This window comes from Chiroxiphia lanceolata, unplaced genomic scaffold (assembly GCF_009829145.1).
Source record: "Chiroxiphia lanceolata isolate bChiLan1 unplaced genomic scaffold, bChiLan1.pri scaffold_49_arrow_ctg1, whole genome shotgun sequence".
NCBI classification, from domain to species: domain Eukaryota; kingdom Metazoa; phylum Chordata; class Aves; order Passeriformes; family Pipridae; genus Chiroxiphia; species Chiroxiphia lanceolata.
This window is the reverse complement of record NW_022476524.1, coordinates 403,337-425,755: the sequence shown is the minus strand read 5'-3', so window position 1 is coordinate 425,755 and position 22,419 is coordinate 403,337. Positions and strand designations below refer to the sequence as shown.

The 22,419-nt window shown below is 54.8% G+C and overlaps 1 protein-coding gene and 1 long non-coding RNA gene across 5 annotated transcripts in view; both read right to left on the bottom strand.

The window, feature by feature from the left end:
• Window positions 1-22,419, bottom strand: part of BRD4 (bromodomain containing 4) — a 58,484-nt gene that overhangs the window by 8,902 nt on the left and 27,163 nt on the right. For both annotated transcript variants that reach the window (XM_032677307.1, XM_032677308.1), the window contains exons 10-16: window positions 21,135-21,347; window positions 16,306-16,505; window positions 14,349-14,647; window positions 10,311-10,421; window positions 5,943-5,995; window positions 4,368-4,695; window positions 2,449-3,075 (exon numbers count right to left, since the gene is read on the bottom strand). In XM_032677307.1, coding sequence (XP_032533198.1) covers window positions 2,449-3,075; window positions 4,368-4,695; window positions 5,943-5,995; window positions 10,311-10,421; window positions 14,349-14,647; window positions 16,306-16,505; window positions 21,135-21,347 — 1,831 coding nt within the window. The remainder of the gene's footprint in view (window positions 1-2,448; window positions 3,076-4,367; window positions 4,696-5,942; window positions 5,996-10,310; window positions 10,422-14,348; window positions 14,648-16,305; window positions 16,506-21,134; window positions 21,348-22,419) is intronic.
• Window positions 10,526-11,460, bottom strand: LOC116781645. 3 transcript variants are annotated; one of them, XR_004354927.1, is made up of 3 exons: window positions 11,400-11,460; window positions 10,953-11,266; window positions 10,526-10,911 (listed from the first exon to the last, which is right to left on the bottom strand). It is a non-coding gene; the product is annotated as an uncharacterized LOC116781645 (long non-coding RNA). The 3 variants fall into 3 exon arrangements; XR_004354926.1 differs by having other exon boundaries at window positions 10,956-11,266; XR_004354928.1 differs by having other exon boundaries at window positions 10,956-11,009; window positions 11,334-11,454.

Below are 22,419 nucleotides of genomic sequence, written 5' to 3'. Positions count from 1 at the left end.
GAGATCTTGGTGTTCCTCAAAGACAGGTCTCGGTGTTCCTGTCAAGGATGGAGATCTTGGTGTTCCTCTCAAGGAAGGAGATCTTGGTGTTCCTCAGGGATGGAGATCTTGGTGTTCCTCAAGGATGGAGATCTTGGTGTTCATCAAGGATGGAGATCTTGGTGTTCCTCAAGGATGGAGATCTTGGTGTTCATCAAGGATGGAGATCTTGGTGTTCCTCTCAAGGATGGAGATCTTGGTGTTCCTCAAGGGTGGAAATTGTGGTGTTCCTCAAGGATGGAGATCTTGGTGTTCCTCTCAAGGATGGAGATCTTGGTGTTCCTCAAGGATGAAGATTTTGGTGTTCCTCAGAGATGGAGATCTTGGTGTTCCTCAGGGATGGAGATCCTGGTGTTCCTCAAGGATGGAGATCTTGGTGTTCCTCAAGGATGGAGATCTTCGTGTTCCTCAAGGGTGGAGATCTTGGTGTTCCTCTCAAGGATGGAGATCTTGGTGTTCCTCTCAAGGATGGAGATCTTAGTGTTCCTCAACAGAACCCTGAGATCCTCAAAAATGAGATTTCCAAGTTCCCCAAACACGTGGGATCCTCACGATTTTCAAACACAGAAGATCCCTGAGATCCGTGAAAATCCAAGATCCTTGAAAACTCGAGATCCTGGAGATGTTCAAAAGTCTGAGAGCTTTGAGATCCTCAAAAACTTCCCACCTTCAGGTTCCTCCATGACTGGAGAACTGGGGGCTCCTCAAGAACTTAACATCCAGACGCTCACGAAAAGAGGTCCTTGAGATCCTCAGTACCTGGAGATCCTTCAGATCCTCGAGATCCTCAATAACTTGAAATCCTCAAAAACGGGACATCCTTGAGATCTTCCAGATATTCCAAAATCTGAGATCCTCAAGTTTCTCGAAAATTCCAGACTGGAGATCCTGGAGATCCTCAAAACTGGAGATCCTCAAAAACTAGAGATCCTCAAGAATTTGGCATCCTCAAGGGTCCTAAAGAACTGGAGATCTTTGAGGTCCTCAACAATTGGAGATCCTTGAGATGCTCAATAACTCGAGATCCTCAACAACTGGAGACCCTTGAGATCCTCAACGACTCAGGATCCTCCGAAACCAGAGATCCTTGAAACCCTCAGTAACTCCAGATCCTCAGAACCTGGGGATCCGCAACAACGGGAGATTCCCGAGATCCTCAACAACTGGAGGTCCTTGAGATCCTCAAAAATTGGAGATCCTTGGGATCCTCAATAACTGGAGATCCCTGAGATCCTCAAAACCTGGAGATCCCTGAGATCCTCAACAACTGGAGATGCTTGAGCTCCTCAAAAACTGGAGATCCCCAAGATCGTCAAAAACTTGGGATCCTCAACAACTGGAGATCCTCAAGATCCTCAAAAACTGGAGATCCTCAATAACTCCAGATCCTCAAAACCTGGGGATCCCTGAGATCCTCAACAATGGGACATCCCTGAGCTCCTCAACAACGGGAGATCTCCAAGATCCTCAGCAACTGGAGATCTTTGAGATCCTCAACAATGGGACATCCCTGAGCTCCTCAACAACGGGAGACCTCCAAGATCCTCAGCAACTGGAGATCTCCAAGATCCTCAGCAACTGGAGATCTTTGAGATCCTCAACAACGGGAGATCCCTGAGATCCTCAACAACTGGAGACGCTTGAGCTCCTCAAAAATTGGAGATCCCCAAGATCGTCAATAACTTGGGATCCCCAACAACTGGAGATCCTCAAGGTCCTCAACAACAGAAAATCCTTGGGATCCTCAACAACGGGAGAAACCCAAGATCCTCAACAAGGGGAGATCCTCAAGATCCTCAACAACTGGAGATCTCCAAGATCCTCAACAAGGGGAGATCCTCAAGATCCTCAACAACCGGAGATCTCCAAGATCCTCAACAAGGGGAGATCCTTGAGATCCTCAACAACCGGAGATCTCCAAGATCCTCAACAAGGGGAGATCCTCGAGCTCCTCAACAACTGGAGATCTCCAAGATCCTCAACAAGGGGAGATCCTCGAGCTCCTCAACAACTGGAGATCTCCAAGATCCTCAACAAGGGGAGATCCTTGAGATCCTCAACAACTGGAGATCTCCAAGATCCTCAACAAGGGGAGATCCTCGAGATCCTCAACAACCGGAAATCTCCAAGATCCTCAACAAGGGGAGATCCTCGAGCTCCTCAACAACTGGAGATCTCCAAGATCCTCAACAAGGGGAGATCCTCGCGATCCTCAACAACCGGAGATCTCCAAGATCCTCAACAACTCCACGCCCTCGAGACCCTCCAGAAGTGACTGCCCCGAGCTCCTCCACCCCCCGACCCCGCCGGATCTCCGCGGCTCCGGCGGCAGGACCCCTCACGGGGTCTCCCACCCCTCCCACCACCCCTTCCCCCCCTCCCCACCCTCCTCCTCCTCCTCCTCCTCACCGCTGCCGTAGGGGTCCGCCTTGTGGTGCCGCGGCGACGGGTGGTGCTGGATGACCTGCTGCGGCTTGGCGGGCGCCGGCGGCTGCGCCGGGGGCTGGGGGGGCTGCGGGGGCGGCGGGTGCTGCTGCGGCGGCTGCGGCTGCTGCGGCGGCTGCTGCTGCTGCGGCGGCGGCGGCGGCGGCGGCGGCGGCGGCGGCTGGGGCAGGTGGGACGGGAAGGGCAGGGGGGGCTGCATGTGCAGCGGGCGCGGCGGCGGCTGCAGCTGCTGCACCGCCGGGTGCGTCGGGGGCGGTGGCGGCGGCGGCGGCAGCGCCGCCGGCGGCGGCGCCTGCGACTGGACCTTCACTGAAGGGAGAAGCGGAGTCTGCGGCTGCACCTTCTGCAGCTGCTGCAGGTACAGCTGCATCTGGCTGGCGCTCAGGGGCAGCCCGTGGTGCGGCGGCGGCGGCGGCGGCGGCTCCTCGTCCTCCAGCAGCACCTGTGGCGGCTGCGGCAGCGGCGGCTGCGGGAGGAGCGGCTGCGGCGGCAGCGCCGGAGACACGGCCGGGGGGCGCGGGGGCTTGGGCGGCAGCGCCGCGGCGCGGTTGCTGGGCCTCGAGGGCTGCTGAGGCAGAGCGTTGTGCAAAGCTGGGGGGGGGAGAGAGAAGGACACGGGGGGGGGTCAGTGAAGGTGTCCCGGCGCCCACCCGGCACTGCCAGGAGGGAGAGATCCCACCCAACACCTCCAGGAGGGACAGACCCCACCCAGCTCCTCCAGGAGGGACCAGGAGTGATAAATCCCACTTGGCACCTCCAGGAGGGACAGACCCCACTCAACCCCTTCAGGAGCAATAAATCCCACCCAGCTCCTCCAGGAGGGACAAACCCCACCCAACTCCTCCAGGAGGGACAGACCCCACCCAACTCCTCCAGGAGGGACCAGGAGTGATAAATCCCACCCGGCACCTCCAGGAGGGACCAGGAGTGATAAATCCCACTTGGCATCTCCAGGAGGGACAGACCCCACCCAGCTCCTCCAGGAGGGACAGACACCACCCAACTCCTCCAGGAGGGACAGACCGCACCCAACCCCTCCAGGAGGGACAGACCCCACCCAGCTCCTCCAGGAGGGACCAGGAGTGATAAATCCCACTTGGCACCTCCAGGAGGGACAGACCCCACTCAACCCCTCCAGGAGCAATAAATCCCACCCAGCTCCTCCAGGAGGGACAAACCCCACCCAACTCCTCCAGGAGGGACAGACCCCACCCAACTCCTCCAGGAGGGACAGACCCCACCCAACTCCTCCAGGAGGGACCAGGAGTGATAAATCCCACTTGGCACCTCCAGGAGGGACAGACCCCACCCAACCCCTCCAGGAGGGACAGACCCCACCCAACTCCTCCAGGAGTGACCAGGAGTGATAAATCCCACTTGGCACCTCCAGGAGGGACAGACCCCACCCAGCTCCTCCAGGAGGGACCAGGAGTGATAAATCCCACCCAGCTCCTCCAGGAGGGACAGACCCCACCCAGCTCCTCCAGGAGGGACAGACCCCACCCAACCCCTCCAGGAGGGACCAGGAGTGATAAATCCCACTTGGCACCTCCAGGATGGACAGACCCCACCCAACCCCTCCAGGAGCAATAAATCCCACCCAGCTCCTCCAGGAGGGACAGACCCCACCCAGCTCCTCCAGGAGGGACAGACCCCACCCAGCTCCTCCAGGAGCGACAGACCCCACCCAACACTGACAGGAGGGACAGACCCCACCCAACACTGACAGGAGGGACAGACCCCACCCAGCTCCTCCAGGAGTGATAAATCCCACTTGGCATCTCCAGGAGGGACAGACCCCACCCAGCTCCTCCAGGAGGGCCCAGGAGTGCTAAATCCCACCCAACTCTTCCAGGAGGGACAAATCCCGCTCCCCCTCTCACCTGGAGGGGACACCACGTGCTGGTTGAGGTGGGGGGGGGTGCCGTGCTCGGGCGCCGGGGGCAGGTGCGGCGGCAGCTCCGGCTGGGGCAGGTGCAGGATGGGTTGGCCGAAGTGGCTCATGGTGTCGAACATGGTCCCGGGCAGGGGGTGCTCCAGCACCGGCACCGGGGCGGGCACGAAGGGCGGTGGTGACGCCTTCATGGGCGGGGCGGGGGCCGGGACGGGCGGCGGGGGCGGCGGCGGCTGCACCGGCGGCAGCGCCGCGGGCACGGGCTGGGGCGGAGGCGGCGGCGGCGGCTGCGCCGGGGGGTGGTGGTGGTGGTGGTGCTGGGAGGGGAGGAAAGGAGAGAGAGGGGAGAGAGTCGGTGGAGCGGCGTCAAAATGGGTTTTTGGGCGTTGGGATGAGCTTCTGGGTCTTCAAAAATGGGTTACTGGTCATCAAAATGGTCTCCTGGGTCATCAGAACGGGTTATTGGTCATCAGAAATGGGTTACTGGTCATCAGAATGGGTTATTGGTCATCAGAAATGGGTTACTGGTCATCAGAATGGGTTATTGGTCACCAGAATGGGTTACTGGTCACCAGAATGGGTTACTGGTCATCAAAATGGGTTATTGGTCATCAAAACAGGTTACTGGTCATCAAAATGGCTTACTGGTCATCAAAATGAGTTAATGGTCATCAAAATGGGTTACTGGTCATCAAAAATGAGTTATTGGACATCAAAACGGGTTATTGGTCATCAAAATGGGTTATTGGTCATCAAAATGGTTTATTGGTCATCAAAATGGTCTCCTGGGTCATCAAAATGGGTTATTGGTCATCAAAAATGGGTTAGTGGTCATCAAAAATGGGTTACTGGACATCAAAATGGGTTATTGGTCATCAGAAATGGGTTATTGGTCATCAAAATGGGTTATTGGTCATCAAAAATGGGTTACTGGTCATCAAAAGGCTCTCCTGGGTCATCAAAATGACTTTTTGGTCATCAAAATGTGTTATTGGTCATCAAAAACGGGTTATCGGTCATCAAAATGATCTCCTCGGTCATCAAAAATGGGTTACTGGTCATCAAAATGCTCTCCTGGGTCACCCAAATGGCTTTTTGGTCATCAAAAATTGGTTACTGGTCATCAAAAATAGGTTATTGGTCATCAAAAACAGGTTATTGGTCATCAAAAGGTTCTCCTGGGTCATCAAAAATTGATTACTGGTCATCAAAAATGGTGACTCGTCATCAAAATGCTCTCCTGGGTCACCAAAAAGCCCTTTTGGTTCTCAAAAATCCCTTTTCACTCCCCAAAACACCCTCCCCCAAGTCACCAAAACACCTTTTCGGTCACCAAAACTCCTCCCAAGCCCCTGAAACACCCTCCTGGTCACCAAAACTCCCCCCAGATCCCTGGGACACCTTCCCAACCACCCCGGGGGCACTGGGAACATCTTCCCAGGAAACCCAACCCCGCCTCGGCCGTGTGAGGGAACGGGGCCAACACACCCAACCCGCTCTCCCGCCGGCATTCCCGGCGTTCCCGAAGCTCCCGGTCCCGCCCCGAGGCCGTGGTGTCTCTCACCTTTTTCTGCTCTCGCCCCGAATGCCCTTTTTTCTTCAACTTCGGTGCCATTTCTGCCAAAAAAAGGGGAAAGAGGAGCCGTTAGTGCCGCGGCGGCGCCGATCCCGGAACGGGGAAGGGTTTGGGGCGGGAATTCTCCGGGATCTCCGGGATTTGGCTGCCGCAAAAACGGGGAGAAACCGCGGGAGGAAGGAAAAGGTGAAACCCAACCCCGACCCCGAGTCCTTCCACCCAATGGCCGGGAAAGGCCTTGGATACCCCAGGAATTCCAAGGGGTGTCCATGGATTGGGAGGGGCATCCACGGCTCCAGATGGGTATCCATGGATTGGGATGGGCATCCACAGCTTCCAAGGGGTGTCCATGGATTGGGATGGGCATCCACAGCTTCCAAGGGGTGTCCATGGATTGGGAGGAGCATTCACAACTTCCAAGAGGTGTCAATGGATTGGGATGGGCATCCACAGCTCCAGATGGGTGTCCATGGATTGGGATGGGCATCCACAACTTCCAAGAGGTGTCCACGGATTGGGATGGGCATCCACAGCTCCAGATGGGTATCCATGGATTGGGATGGGCATCCACAGCTCCAGATGTGTATCCATGGATTGGGATGGGCATCCACAGCTCCAGATGGGCCTTTCCAGAAAGCCCAAGAGCCGAGTTCCTCTTCCCTGAGGATGGAATTGCTCCGCAGGACTCGCTGCTCGTCCTGGGGAAGATCCAAGGCCAAGAGCTGGAGACAAGATGATCCAGCAGACGATCCCTATGGATAAAACCCACCTCGGAGCGGATCCTGGGAAGCAGAGGTGGCTTCACGACCCCCCAGTTCCCGTCCTACTGGGATCAGGATCGAAGTGCTCCCGGGATGAGGAAGAAACCCCAAATTCAGGAGAAACTCGAGTGGGAGGAGGAGAAAAGCCTCGGATAATCCAGGACCGGGTGGGAATAAACATCAGCTCCCAAAAAAAGCCACGAGTCGGCCGAGCACAGCCCCGCTCCAGTTCTGGGTTGGAAGAGGAACCATCCCGGTTGGGCTTCTCCAAAACGCACGTTCCGGGCGTTGCTCCTCTGGGAAGACGAACGAGGATCTTCTCCATCCTGCTCTGGGTCTCCCGGGGAGCTTCTGTGAGGAATCCTGGCACGAGCTGGACGTGGCCACGGAGAGCAGAGGGGATGGAGTGGGATCGGAGGATTCCAGTCTCGACCGCGGCCGGAGCACCGGATGCTTGGGGAGACCCTTCACCGGGACCACGGAGCCAACGGAGACCACGACTGGTAAAGTCCTGGTGAGCCCAGGGGATCATCCGGTCATTCCAGAGGTGACTGAGCTTGGCCAACCCAACCCAAGGACGAACCTTCATCCATCGATGCCGACTGCTGGCTCACAGTCGGATCACGCGGTTCGGCAGCTTCCCGGCATCCAAGAGCAATGAGAGGAATCCCATCTCCCACCCCGACGGCGTTCCAGGATGGCCAAGGATGTCTTCTCCAAGAAGACAAAGCCAATGGAAACCATGATGGTCCTGGGGGGTCACTTGGTGATTCGGAGATGCCAACCCAACCCAAGGATGGACCTTCATCCAATGAAGCCGATTGTTGGGTCACAGTTGGTGTTTTGGAGTTCCAGGGGGTCACTCGGTGATTTTGGAGACGCCAACTCAACCCAAGGATGGACCTTCATCCAATGAAGCCGATTGTTGGCTCCCAGTTGGTGTTTTGGGGTCCAATCCCTCCCCTGGCATCTCCCGGCGTCGCAGGAGCACCGAGACGTCCCAACTCCGACCCCGTCTCATCCCCGGGAATAAAACCCGCCGGGATCGAAGGCAAAGGTCGCTCCCATGACGTCATTTCCGGCTGATTTTCCAACAGAAAGGTCCCATCGGGCCCTGAGGCTCCGCCCCCCCCCAACGACCACGGGGATAGGTTGGATTTGTCCCTAAATCCTCATTTTAGTCCCACCCACGTTCCCCCAGAAAGGCGAATCCCCGAGAGATGGTTCCACCCCCCCCCCGAATTCCCACATTCCGGGTCAAAATCCCCCCGTTCCAGGAAAAAACGTGGTTTTGTAGCAAAGCCACTTGAATTGGTTTTAGTCCTTAAAACTAAAAAGAGCAAATTTGATGCAGCTTTTCTCTTGTTTTTTTTGGGGGGGGGAAGAACTTGGTGGTTCCACGGCGGCGAAACCCCAGGGGGGAGATCAAAAAAAAAGGGATTTAGGGAAAATATTTGGGGCAGGTCAAGGTTTTGTGGGGGGAAAAAAATGGACATGGAAGTGGTTTGGAGTTAAAATTCATCCCCATTTTCCAAGTTTGGGGCATTCAGGGAAAAAAAAAACCGGAGCTGAAATTATAAGTTTTAACAGGCCGGTGAAATCCCGATCCCACGGAATTCCCAGGTGTGTCCCTGGGAAAGGAAGCAACTTCTTTAGGGGAATTCATCTAAGAAATGCTAAAGGTGACTCGAGTTTAAATTTAAAAGACCAAAAAGCAACTTTTGGAGAGAAATATGGTGGGTTTGGGATAAAAAAGGGCAGGTTTGGGATAAAAGGGTTGGTTTGGGGTCTGGGAGACTCCTGGATCCACCCCCGGATGGGTTTGTAGTGGAAAATTGGAATTTTAAGGAATTGGGCACAGGTTCTGCTTCCCTGAAAATGGGCACAGGTTCTGCTTCCCTGGGAATGGGAACAGGATTTGCTTCCCTGGGAACGGGCACAGGATTTGCTTCCCTGGGAATGGGAACAGACTCTGCTTCCCTGGGAATGGGCACAGGTTCTGCTTCCCCGGGAATGGGCACAGGATTTGCTTCCCTAGGAATGGGCACAGGATTTGCTTCCCTGGGAATGGGCACAGGATTTGCTTCCCTGAAAATGGGCACAGGATTTGCTTCCCTGGGAATGGGCACAGGTTCTGCTTCCCTGGGAATGGGCACAGGATTTGCTTCCCTGGGAATGGGCACAGGCTCTGCTTCCCTGGAAATGGGCAAAGATTTTGCTTCCTTGGGAATGGGCACTGGATTTGCTTTCCTGGGAATGGGCACAGGATTTGCTTCCCTGAAAACGGGCACAGGATTTGCTTCCCTAGGAATGGGCACAGGATTTGCTTCCCTGGGAATGGGCACAGGATTTGCTTCCCTGGGAATGGGCACAGACTCTGCTTCCCTGGAAATGGGAACAGACTCTGCTTCCCTGGGAATGGGAACAGGATTTGTTTCCCTGGGAATGGGAACAGACTCTGCTTCCCTGGGAATGGGCACAGGATTTGCTTCCCTGGGAATGGGCACAGGATTTGCTTCCCTGGGAATGGGCACAGACTCTGCTTCCCTGGGAATGGGCACAGGCTCTGCTTTCCTGGGAATGGGCACAGGATTTGCTTCCCTGGGAATGGAAACAGGATCTGCTTCCCTGGGAATGGGCACAGGATTTGCTTCCCTAGGAATGGGCACAGGTTCTGCTTTTCTGGGAATGGGTACAGATTCTGCTTCCCTGGGAATGGGAACAGGATTTGCTTCCCTAGGAATGGGCACAGGTTCTGCTTTCCTGGGAATGGGCACAGGATTTGCTTCCCTGGGAACAGGCACAGGTTTTGCTTCCCTGGGAATGGGCACAGGATTTGCTTCCCTAGGAACTGGGCACAGGATTTGCTTCCCTGGGAATGGGAACAGACTCTGTTTCCCTGGGAATGGGTACAGGCTCTGCTTTCCTGGGAATGGGCACAGACTCTGCTTCCCTGGGAATGGGCACAGCCTCTGCTTCCCTGGGAATTTGGGAAGTGAAGCCTTGGGACCAAGGAAAAGCCCATCCCTAAATCAGCTCCGACTCCCAAGTCGTTCCACACCCGACCCGGTCCAATCCCAGCGACGGCGGCACGAGGGAGACGCCTCCCGGGGGTCCCAAAATTCCCGTTTCAACCCGATTTTCCCTCAAGATCCCAGAACCGTGATCCACCCGAAAAGCTTCTTATCCACAAAATCCCCTCCCCTCCCAGTTTTTTCCATCCTCTGCGTCGGCAACAACGTCCCCGACGCTTCCCTGGAGGCAAAAGCACCGGTTTATTCCCTAAAAACACCGATCCGGGGGGGGGGGGGTCAAGCCAAGCGCTCCCTGAGCTGCCATCCAAGGAAAAGCCGAGGAAAAACCCCCGGAACGAGGCCGAGGTGCCAAACCCTCCGAGGAAAAAGCCGAGGAAAAGCCCCGGAACGGGGCGGAGGCACCGGAGGGGGATCCCCGCCCAGCCCGACCCCCCGGGGCCGGGTTGCGGTCGCCCCGGGAGCTTCCAAAGAACAATTAAAGACCGAGGCAGGGCTGAAAACGAGTTTATTATGTCGGGGAGGGTCGGGAAGGGCGGGAGGGGGCGGCGGGAAGCGCTAACCTGAGTCCGACTCGTCGCTGTCGGAGGAGCTGGACTCGCTGCTGCTCTCCGACTCCGACGACGAGAAGCCCTTGAGCTTGGAGGAGCCGGCCAGGACGTCGACCTTCTCGGCTGCGGGGACGGGGGGGGCGGAGGAGATCGTTAGAGGGACCTAATGGCCTCGTTAGCCACCCCTAATTGACTGACTGACCACCCGGAGTCATCTCGTTAACCACCCCTAAGCGACTAACTGACCACCCAGAGTCACCTCGTTAAATACCCAGAGTCACCTCATTAACCACCCGTAATCAACTAACCACCCCTAATTGACTAATGAACCACCCAGAGTCACCTCATTAACCACCCATAATCACCTCATTAACTAGCCATAGTTACATAATTAAACACCCATAGTCACCTCATTAACCACCCATAATCGAGTAACCACCCCTAATTGACTAATGAACCACTCAGAGTCACCTCGTTAACCACCCATAATCACCTCATTAACTACCCAGTTACCTAATTAAACATCCATAGTCACCTCATTAACCACCCCTAATCGACTAACTGACCACCCAGAGTCTCCTCGTTAACCACCCATAATCACCTCATTAACCCCCTGTAATAGACTAACTAACCACCCCTAATTGACTAACTGACCACCCAGAGTCACCTCGTTAACCACCCATAATCACCTCATTAACTACCCAGAGTTACCTAATTAAACACCCATAGTCACCTCGTTAACCACCCCTAAGCGACTAACTGACCACCCAGAGTCACCTCGTTAACCACCCGTAATCACCTCATTAACTACCCAGAGTTCTCTAATTAAACACCCATAGTCACCTTGTTAACCACCCATAATCACCTCATTAACTACCCAGTTACCTAATTAAACACCCATAGTCACCTCATTAAACACCCATATCAACTAACCACCTGTAATCACCTCATTAACCAGCTCTAATTACCTTATTAACCACTTATAATTGACTAACTAACTACCTCTAATTGACTAATGAACCACTCAAGAGTCACCTCGTTAACCACCCGTAATCACCTCATTAACTACCCAGAGTTATCTAATTAAACACCCATAGTCACCTCATTAACCACCCGTAATCACCTCATAACCAGCTGTAATTACCTCATTAACCACCCATAAAACAGAATGAAAAATAAATTCAAAATTAAAAATAAACCCAGAATTAAAAATAAACTCCGAATTAAAAATAAACTCAGAAATAAAAAGAAATTTAGAATGAAAAATAAACGCAGAATTAAAAAGAAATTTAGAATGAAAAATAAACTCAGAATTATACATAAACTCGAGATTAAAAATAAATTTAGAATGAAAAATAGTATTAAACTGAGAATGAAAAATAAACTCATAAGGAAAAATAAGCTCAGAATTAAAAATAAATTCAGAATTAATAATAGAATTATAAACTCAGAATTATACATAAACTCAGAATTAAAAATAAATTTAGAATGAAAAATAGTATTAACCTTAGAATGAAAAATAAACTCATAATGAAAAATAAACTCAGAATTAAAAATAAATTCAGAATTAAAAATAGACTCAGAATTATAAATAAACTTGGAATTAAGAAAAAAAATTTGGAATGAAAAATAAACTCGGAATTAAAAATAAATTTAGAGTGAAAAATAAACTCGGAATTAAAAAGAAATTTAGAGTGAAAAATAAACTCAGAATTAAAAATAAACTCGGAATTAAAAATAGACCCAGAAATAAAGATAAATTGAATTTAAAATAGACTGAAAACTAAACTCGGAATTAAAAATAAACCCAGAAATAAAGGTAAATTGAATTTAAAATAAACTCAGACTGAAAACTAAACTCGGAATTAAAACTAAACTCGGAATTAAAAATAAACCCAGAAATAAAGATAAATTGAATTTAAAATAAACTCAGACTGAAAACTAAACTCGGAATTAAAAATAAACCCAGAAATAAAGGTAAATTGAATTTAAAATAAACTCAGACTGAAAACTAAACTCAGAATTAAAACTAAACTCGGAATTAAAAATAAACCCAGAAATAAAGATAAATTGAATTTAAAATAAACACAGACTGAAAACTAAACTCGGAATTAAAAATAAACTCGGAATTAAAAATAAACCCAGAAATAAAGATAAACTGAATTTAAAATAAACTCAGACTGAAAACTAAACTCGGAATTAAAAATAAACTCGGAATTCTATACTTGGGAATTATACAGAAACTCGGAATGATGAATAAATTCAGCAGGAAAAAGAAACTCGGAACGAAAACCAAACTCTGAATTGCGAAGAAACTCAGAACTAGGAACTCAAAATGAAAAATAAACCTGGAATTACAAATAAACTCGGAATTCCCGCGGTTCTGGAGGCCCCTCAGGCCCCGGTGCCACCTTTCCTTGGGAACGGCCTCGGGACGACCCCAAAGCGAGGGCCTAAAACCACAACTGAACCCGTCCCCCTCCCAAAGTCGGGCCTGACTGAACCGTCCCCCTCCCAAAGCCAGGCCTACCTGGGGGTTTCCAAGTGGAACCCACCCCCTCCCAAAGCCAGGCCTAACTGAACCCGTCCTTCTCCTAAAGCTGGATCTAACTGAATCCTCCCCCTGCCAAAGCCAGGCCTACCTGGGGGTTTCCAAGTGGAACCCACCCTCTCCTAAAGCCAGACCTAACTGAACCCACCCCCTGCCAAAGCCAGGCCTATGTCTGTACCTGGGGGTTTCCAAGTGGAACCCACCCCTTCCCAAAGCCGGGCCTGACTGAACCCGTCCCTCTCCCAAAGCCAGGCCTAGGTCAGTACCTGGGGGTTTCCAAGTGGAACCCACCCTCTCCTAAAGCCAGGCCTGACTGAACCCACTCCCTGCCAAAGCCCGGCCTAGGTCAGTACCCGGGGGTTTCCAAATGGAACCCACCCCTTCCCAAAGCCCGGCCTGAGTCTGTACCTGGGGGTTTCCAAGTGGAACCCACCCCTTCCCAAAGCCGGGCCTGACTGAACCCGTCCCTCTCCCAAAGCCAGGCCTAGGTCAGTACCTGGGGGTTTCCAAGTGGAACCCACCCTCTCCTAAAGCCAGGCCTGACTGAACCCACTCCCTGCCAAAGCCCGGCCTAGGTCAGTACCCGGGGGTTTCCAAATGGAACCCACCCCTTCCCAAAGCCCGGCCTGAGTCTGTACCTGGGGGTTTCCAAGTGGAACCCACCCCTTCCCAAAGCCGGGCCTGACTGAACCCACCCCCTGCCAAAGCCCGGCCTAGGTCAGTACCTGGGGGTTTCCAAGTGGAACCCACCCCTTCCCAAAGCCAGGCCTGAGTCTGTACCTGGGGGTTTCCAAGTGGAACCCACCCCTTCCCAAAGGCAGGCCTGACTGAACCCACCCCCTCCAAAAGCCTGGTCTATGTCTGTACCTGGGGGTTTCCAAGTGGAACCCACCCTCTCCCAAAACCAGGCCTGACTGAACCCACCCCCTCCAAAAGCCCGGCCTAGGTCTGTACCTGGGGGTTTCCAAGTGGAACCCACCCTCTCCTAAAGCCAGGCCTGACTGAACCCACCCCCTGCCAAAGCCCGGCCTAGGTCAGTACCTGGGGGTTTCCAAGTGGAACCCACCCCTTCCCAAAGCCAGGCCTGAGTCTGTACCTGGGGGTTTCCAAGTGGAACCCACCCCTTCCCAAAGCCGGGCCTGACTGAACCCACCCCCTGCCAAAGCCCGGCCTAGGTCAGTACCTGGGGGTTTCCAAGTGGAACCCACCCCCTCCCAAAGCCAGGCCTGACTGAACCCACCCCCTCTAAAGCCAGGTCTGAGTCTGTACCTGGGGGTTTCCAAGTGGAACCCACCCCCTCTAAAGCCAGGCCTGACTGAACCCACCCCCTGCCAAAGCCGGGCCTAAAGGTGGTACCTGGGGGGTTCCAAGTGGAACCCACCCCCTCCCAAAGCCAGGCCTAAAGGTGGTACCTGGGGGTTTCCAAGTGGAACCCACCCCCTCCCAAAGCCAGGCCTGACTGAACCCACCCCCTGCCAAAGCCGGGCCTAGGTCAGTACCTGGGGGTTTCCTCTTCTTGCGCAGGCAGGAGGTGACGTAGCGCTCCAGCTCGCGCAGCGTCGATGGTTTGAGCGTCTCGAAGTCGATCTCGATCTCGTCGGGGTTGGAGTTCTTGAGCGACGGCTCCCGCGACTGGATGATGTGAACGACCCGGCCCAGCTTCTCCCCCGGCAGTTTGTTGATGTCCAGGCTCAGCTGCCGCTTCTCCTCGTAGGACATGGGCTTGCACTTCTCCTCCTCCTCCGACTCGTAGGCCGGAGCCGCCCGGCTCGGCTTGGCCGCCGCCGGCTCCTTCTTGCTGCTCGGGGACACAGGGAGAGGGGTCAGAGCCCGGCCTAGTCCCTGTGGGGTCAGAGCCTGGTCTAGTTCCTGTGGGGTCAGAGCCCGGTCTAGTTCCTGTGGGGTCAGAGTCCGGTCTAGACCCTGTGGGGTCAGAGTCCGGCCCTGACCCTGTGGGGTCAGAGCCCAGCCTAGTCCCTGTGGGGTCAGAGCCCGGCCTAGACTCCGTGGGGTCAGAGCCTGGTCTAGTCCCTGTGGGGTCAGAGTCCGGTCTAGTCCCTGTGGGGTCAGAGTCCGGTCTAGTCCCTGTGGGGTCAGAGCCCGGTCTAGTCCCTGTGGGGTCAGAGCCTGGCCTAGTCCCTGTGGGGTCAGAGCCCAGCCTAGTCCCTGTGGGGTCAGAGCCCGGCCTAGACTCCGTGGGGTCAGAGCCTGGTCTAGTCCCTGTGGGGTCAGAGCCCGGTCTAGTCCCTGTGGGGTCAGAGTCCGGTCTAGTCCCTGTGGGGTCAGAGCCCGGTCTAGTCCCTGTGGGGTCAGAGTACAGCCTAGTCCCTGTGGGGTCAGAGCCCGGTCTAGTCCCTGTGGGGTCAGAGTCCGGCCTAGTCCCTGTGGGGTCAGAGCCTGGTCTAGACCCCGTGGGGTCGGAGCCCGGCCTAGACCCTGTGGGGTCAGAGCCCGGTCTAGACCCTGTGGGGTCAGAACCTGGCCTAGTCCCTGTGGGGTCAGAGCCCGGCCTAGTCCCTGTGGGGTCAGAGTCCGGTCTAGTCCCTGTGGGGTCAGAGTACAGCCTAGTCCCTGTGGGGTCAGAGCCCGGCCTAGACCCCGTGGGGTCGGAGCCCGGCCTAGACCCTGTGGGGTCAGAGCCCGGCCTAGACCCTGCAGGGCCAAGGGGTGGAGTTGGGGGTGAAGGGGTTTAGTTTGGGGCCACGGGGTTTAGTCTGGGGCCAGGGGGTTGAGTTTGGGGCCAGGGGGTCAGAGCCCAGTCTAGACCCCGCGGGGCCAGGGGGGTTAGTCTGGGGTGAGGGGGTTGAGTTTGGGGCCAGGGGGGTTTAGTTTGGGCTTGGACACCCAAGGCTGAGCTCAACCTGCTCCTGGACACCCAAGGCTCAGCTCAACCTGATCTTGGACACCCAAGGTTCAGCTCAACCTGCCCCTGGACACCCAAGGCTCAGCTCAACCTGCTCCTGGACACCCAAGGCTCAGCTCAACCTGATCTTGGACACCCAAGGCTCAGCTCAACCTGCCCCTGGACACCCAAGGCTCAGCTCAACCTGATCTTGGACATCCAAGACTGAGCTCAACCTGCTCTTGGACACCCAAGGCTCAGCTCAACCTGCTCTTGGACACCCAAAGCTCAGCTCAACCTGCCTTTGGACACCCAAGGCTGAGCTCAACCTGCTCCTGGACACCCAAAGTTCAGCTCAACCTGCCCTTGGACACCCAAAGCTCAGCTCAACCCGCTCCTGGACACCCAAGACTGAGTTCAACCTGCTCCTGGACACCCAAGGTTCAGCTCAACCCGCTCAGCGACCCCAGAAAAGGACCACGCCCAAGATCTCGACCCCTCCAGAGCGGGGTTGGGGTTACTCATTAAGGCTCCCGCGCTAATTACGTTAACGAGGGAAGGGGAAATGCCGCCCTGCCGAGGATCTGGGCCGGGGGGGGAAGGGCAGGGCTCACCTGGAGGTGCTGCTGTTGCTGTTGCTCTTCTTGGCCTTCTTGGGCTGCGGCTCCTTGGCTTTGCTTTTCTTGGCCTCTTCCAGCTCCTCCTTCTTTTTGTGCTTCTCCTTCTTCTTCTCCTTCTTGTCCTTCTCCTTTTTCTTTGGTTTGTTCTGCTGGGGCTGGGACAGGGCCGCCAGCTGCTCGTGCACGGCCTTGAGCTGCCGGGGGAGAATCGGGGAATCATGGAATGCTGAGCTCGGGAAAGACCTCCTGGATCAGTGAGTCCACCCTCTGACTGACCCGGTGCCATGGCCGGGCAATAATCATGGAATCATGGAATGCTGAGTTTGGGAAAGACCTCCTGGATCAGTGAATCCACCCTCTGACTGACCCTGGTCACTGAGAGCCACGGTCGGGCAATAATCATGGAATCATGGAATGCTGAGCTCGGGAAAGACCTCCTGGACCAGTGAGTCCACCCTCTGACTGACCCTGGTGCCACGGCCGGGCAATAATCACGGAATCATGGAATGCTGAGCCTGGGAAAGACCTCCTGGATCAGAGAGTTCCACCCTCTGACTGACCCTGGTCACCGAGAGCCACGGTCGGGCAATAATCATGGAATCATGGAATGCTGAGCTCGGGAAAGACCTCCTAGGCCTTCGAGTTCCACCCTCTGACTGACCCTGGTCACTGAGTGCCACGGTTGGAGAATAATCACGGAATCATGGAATGCTGAGCTTGGGAAACACCTCCTAGACCAGTGAATTCCACTCTCTGACTGACCCTGGTCACCAAATCCCACGGCTGGGCAATAATCACGGAACCATGGAATGCTGAGTTCGGGAAAGATCTCCTGGACCAGTGAGTCCACCCTCTGACTGACCCTGGTCACTGAGTGCCACGGCCGGACAATAATCATGGAATCATGGAATGCTGAGCTCAGGAAAGATCTCCTGGACCAGTGAGTCCACCCTCTGACTGACCCTGGTCACCCAGTGCCACGGTCGGGCAATAATCATGGAATCATGGAATGCTGAGCTCAGGAAAGATCTCCTGGGCCAGTGAGTCCACCCTCTGACTGACCCTGGTCACCGAGAGCCACGGTCGGGCAATAATCATGGAATCATGGAATGCTGAGCTCGGGAAAGACCTCCTGGACCAGTGAGTCCACCCTCTGACTGACCCTGGTCACTGAGTGCCAAGGTCGGGCAATAATCATGGAATCATGGAATGCTGAGCTCGGGAAAGACCTCCTAGGCCTTCGAGTTCCACCCTCTGACTGACCCTGGTCACCGAGTTCCACGGTCGGACAATAATCATGGAATCATGGAATGCTGAGCTTGGGAAAGACCTCCTGGATCAGTGAATCCACCCTCTGACTGACCCTGGTCACCGAGAGCCATGGTCGGGCAATAATCACGGAATCATGGAATGCTGAGCTTGGGAAAGACCTCCCGGGCCAACAAGTTCACCCTCTGACTGACCCTGGTACCATGACCAGGCAATAATCATGGAATCATGGAATGCTGAGTTTGGGAAAGACCTCCTGGATCTTCGAGTTTCATCCTCTGACTGACCCTGGTCACTGAGTGCCAAGGCCGGGCAATAATCATGGAATCATGGAATGCTGAGCTTGGGAAGAACCTACTGGACCAGTGAGTTCACCCTCTGACTGACCCTGGTCACTGAGTGCCACGGTCGGGCAATAATCATGGAATCATGGAATGCTGAGCTTGGGAAGAACCTACCGGACCAGTGAGTTCACCCTCTGACTGACCCTGGTCACTGAGTGCCACGGTCAGGCAATAATCATGGAATCATGGAATGCTGAGCTTGGGAAAGACCTCCTGGACCAGTGAGTCCACCCTCTGACTGACCCTGGTCACTGAGTGTCTTGGTGACACCTCCAGGGGTGGGAACTCCAAACCTCCCTGGGCAGCCCCTTCCATTGCCCGACCACCCTTCCCAGGGGGAAATTCCTCCTCGAGTCCAACCTGACCCTCCCCTGGGGCAGCTCGAGGCCGTTTCCTCCTGTCCTGTCCCTTGGGAGCACAGCCTGACCCCCCGCCCGGCTCCGCCCTTCCTCCTGGGAATTGGGAGCCAGAAGGTCCCCCCTGAGCCTCCTCTTCTCCAGGCTGAGCCCCCTCAGCCCCCCTGGGAGTTTTCCAGACCCTTTCCCAGCTCTGTTCCCTTCCCTGGTCACACTGTAGCCCCTCAACGTCTGCCTTGGCTTGAGGGAACCAGAACTGGTCCCAGGCCTTGAGGTGCTCCCCAAACAGACCTTGAGGTGCTCCCCAAACAAGGTCTGAGGTGCTCCCCAAACAGGGTTTGAGGTGCTCCCCAAACAGGCTTGAGGTGCTCCCCAAACAAGGCCTGAGGTGCTCCTCAAACAGGCCCTGAGGTGCTCCCCAAACAGGCCTTGAGGTGCTCCCCAAACAGACCTTGAGGTGCTCCCCAAACAAGGCCTGAGGTGCTCCCCAAACAGGGCTTGAGGTACTCCCCAAACAAGACCTTGAGGTGCTCCCCAAACAAGGCTTGAGGTGCACCCCAAACAGGCCTTGAGGGACACCCCAAACAGGCCTTGAGGTGCTCCCCAAACAGGGTTTGAGGTGCACCCCAAACAGGCCTTGAGGGACACCCCAAACAGGGCTTGAGATGCTCCCCAAACAAGGTTTGAGGTGCTCCCCAAACAAGGTCTGAGGTGCTCCCCAAACAGGCCTTGAGGTGCTCCCCAAACAGGCCTTGAGGTGCTCCCCAAAAAGACCTTGAGGTGCTCCCCAAAAGGGATTGAGGTGTTCCCCAAAGAGACCTTGAGGTGCTCCCCAACCAGCCCCATCCTTCAGCCCAGCTCCTCCTCCTCCTCCTCCTCCTCCATAGCCATTGACTCCCTCTCCTGCCCACACGTCCTCGTTATCGTATTAATTAAGTGGGTTATCATATTAATTAAACAATTTGTGAGTAATTAAGTGTTTGAGGAAGGAGACCTGGTCAGGGTTGTCTCTCCCAGTCCAGACATGGCTAATGATGCTCTAATTAACCAGCGCTAACGATGCCGCGAGCGGGGAGGGCCTGGGAGCAAGGCCGGGGGTTGCTGGGAAATCCCAACTCGGGGGGTCCTGATTCCCCTCCGGAATCCTGGAATCATCCAGGTGGGAAGAGACCTCAAAGGTCATCGAGTCCAACCATCGTCACCGAGTCACCAAGGTTGGAAGAGACCTCAAAGACCATCGAGTCCAACCACTGTCATCGAGTCCAACCATTGCCAACGAGTCACCAGGGTTGGAAGAGACCTCAAAGGTCATCGAGTCCAACCATCGTCACCGAGTCACCAAGGTTGGAAGAGACCTCAAAGGTCATCGAGTCCAACCATCGTCACCGAGTCACCAGGGTTGGAAGAGACCTCAAAGACCATCAAGGTCAACCATTATCATTGGGTTCAACCATTGTCACCGAGTCACCAAGGTTGGAAGAGACCTCAAAGACCATCGAGTCCAACCATTGTCATCGAATCCAACCATTGCCAACGAGTCACCAGGGTTGGAAGAGATCTCCAAGACCATCAAGGTCAACCATTATCATTGGGTCCAACCATTGTCACCGAGTCACCAAGGTTGGAAGAGACCTCAAAGACCATCGAGTCCAACCATTGTCATCGAGTCCAACCATTGCCAATGAGTCACCAAGGTTGGAAGAGATCTCCAAGACCATCAAGGTCAACCATTATCATCGAGTCCAACCATTGTCACTGAGTCACCAAGGTGGGAAGAGACCTCAAAGGTCATCGAGTCCAACCACTGTCATGGAGTCCAACCATCGTCACCGAGTCACCAGGGTTGGAAGAGACCTCCAAGACCATCAAGGTCAACCATTATCATCGGGTCCAACCATTGCTAATGAGTCACCAGGGTTGGAAGAGACCTCAAAGGTCAAGTCCAACCATCGTCACCAAGTCACCAAGGTTGGAAGAGACCTCAAAGGTCATCGAGTCCAACCATTGTCATCGAGTCCAACCATTGCCAACGAGTCACCAAGGTTGGAAGAGATCTCCAAGACCATCAAGGTCAACCATTATCATCAAGTCCAACCACCGTCACCGAGTCACCAGGGTTGGAAGAGACCCCCAAAACGATCAAGGTCAACCATCATCACCAAGTCACCAGGGTTGGAAGAGATCTCCAAGACCATTGAGTCCAACCATTATCACCGAGTCACCAGGGTTGGAAGAGACCTCAAAGATCATCGAGTCCAACCATTGCCAACGAGTCACCAGGGTTGGAAGAGACCTCAAAGATCATCAAGACCAACCACTGCCAACGAGTCACCAAGGTTGGAAGAGACCTCCAAGACCATCAAGGCCAAGACCACCCTCGTCCCCCCAAATCCAACCGTGAGGACACCACCCAGGAGCAGCAGCGAATTCCCGCCCTTGGGAACCTCCCGTGTCCTCACAGGAGGGACCGTCCCCAAAAAGCACCGACCCCTCCGTGCCCCAAAACCCAACGACTTTGGGGCCCTTGAACCCAATGACTTTGGGGCCCTTGAACCCAACAATTTTGGGGCCCTTGGTAGCGCTCGGTCACCACCACCCAACTGCCAAGCCCAAGGCCTTGGGTCAAGACCATGAGACCACCAAATCCCACCAGGAGAAGACCCCCATAACCACGAGACCACCAAATCCCACCAGGAGAAGACCCCCAAGACCACGAGACCACCAAATCCCACCAGGAGAAGACCCCCATGACCACGAGACCACCAAATCCCACCGGGAGAAGACCCCCAAGACCACGAGACCACCAAATCCCACCGGGAGAGGACCCCGAGGAACCCCCCCCGGGGCGCGGTACCTGCTCCTGCAGCTCGGCCAAGCGCTGCGCCCGCTCCTCCTCGGAGTCGTCGGAGGAGCTGTCGCTGTCGGAGGAGCTGTCGCTGCTGCTGTCGCTGGACGAGGGCGGGGCCACCTTGGTGGGGGGCGGCACCACGGCGGGCGAGGAGGCGGGAAGGACGACGGGCTCCTCCGGCTCGTCCGGCATCTTGGCGAAGCGCATCTCGAACACGTCCTGTGGGCACAGCGGGGCCGTGACGCAGTGGGCGGGGCCGTGACACAGAGGGCGGGGCCGTGACACAGCGGGCGGGGCCGTGACACAGTGGGCGGGGACGAGGGGGGCACAGGATGGGCAGGGGGGACCCTACAGACCTGGGGGCTCTACACAAGGGATCAACAACCACATCCCGAAAGCTCCCGGAGTTGGGGGCTCTCTACACAAGGGATCAACACCCTGAAAGCTCCCAGAGCGGGAATTCCGAGCGGCTCCCGGATGGTTTGGAGGAGGGAGGGGGACACACAAGACTTAAAAGTCGCCTTTTCCAGGTCCTTGAGATCTTCGACGTTCTCCTGGTTGGTTGGAGTCGAGGTCCTCAGGGGTCTTTTCCGGCCTTAACGACTCCACGACAATCCCACGATGGATTCACAGGGCAGAGCTCGGGGTGGGAATCACGGCTGCAGCCCCTTGTGTTCTTCATCCCACTGGGATTCACCCAACCCGCATCCCAGGAAAACCACCTCGATCGATCCCGAGGCCTCTTCCCAACATCCTCCAGAGTGAGGGATGCGACACCAGTGTCATTCCTTTGTCCTGCCGATGGGAAAAAAACCTTTTTGCTCCTAAAGCTCCAGAGGAAAATCTGTTTTTCTTTGAATCCCAGCCCAGGCAGATGAGGGGGGAAAACCTGGTTGTGTCTTCAGCCTGGTCATGTCTCTCAGTGCTTGTTGACTCTATCTGAAAGGTTTTGGCTCCACCTGAAGGGTTTTGATTCCATGTGAGGGGTTTTGGCTCCACTTGAAGGGTTCTGGTTCCATCTGAAGGATTCTGGCTCCATCTGAAGAGTTTTGGCTCTACCTGAAAGGTTTTAATTCCATTTGAGGGGTTCTGACTCCATCTGAAAGGTTTTGGCTCTATCTGATGGGTTCTGACTCCATCTGAAGAGTTTTGGCTCCACCTGAAGGGTTTTGGTTCCACCTGAAGGGTTTTGGCTCCACCTGAAGGGTTCTGACTCCATCTGAAGAGTTTTGGCTCCATCTGAAGGGTTCTGACTCCATCTGAAGAGTTTTGGCTCTATCTGATGGGTTCT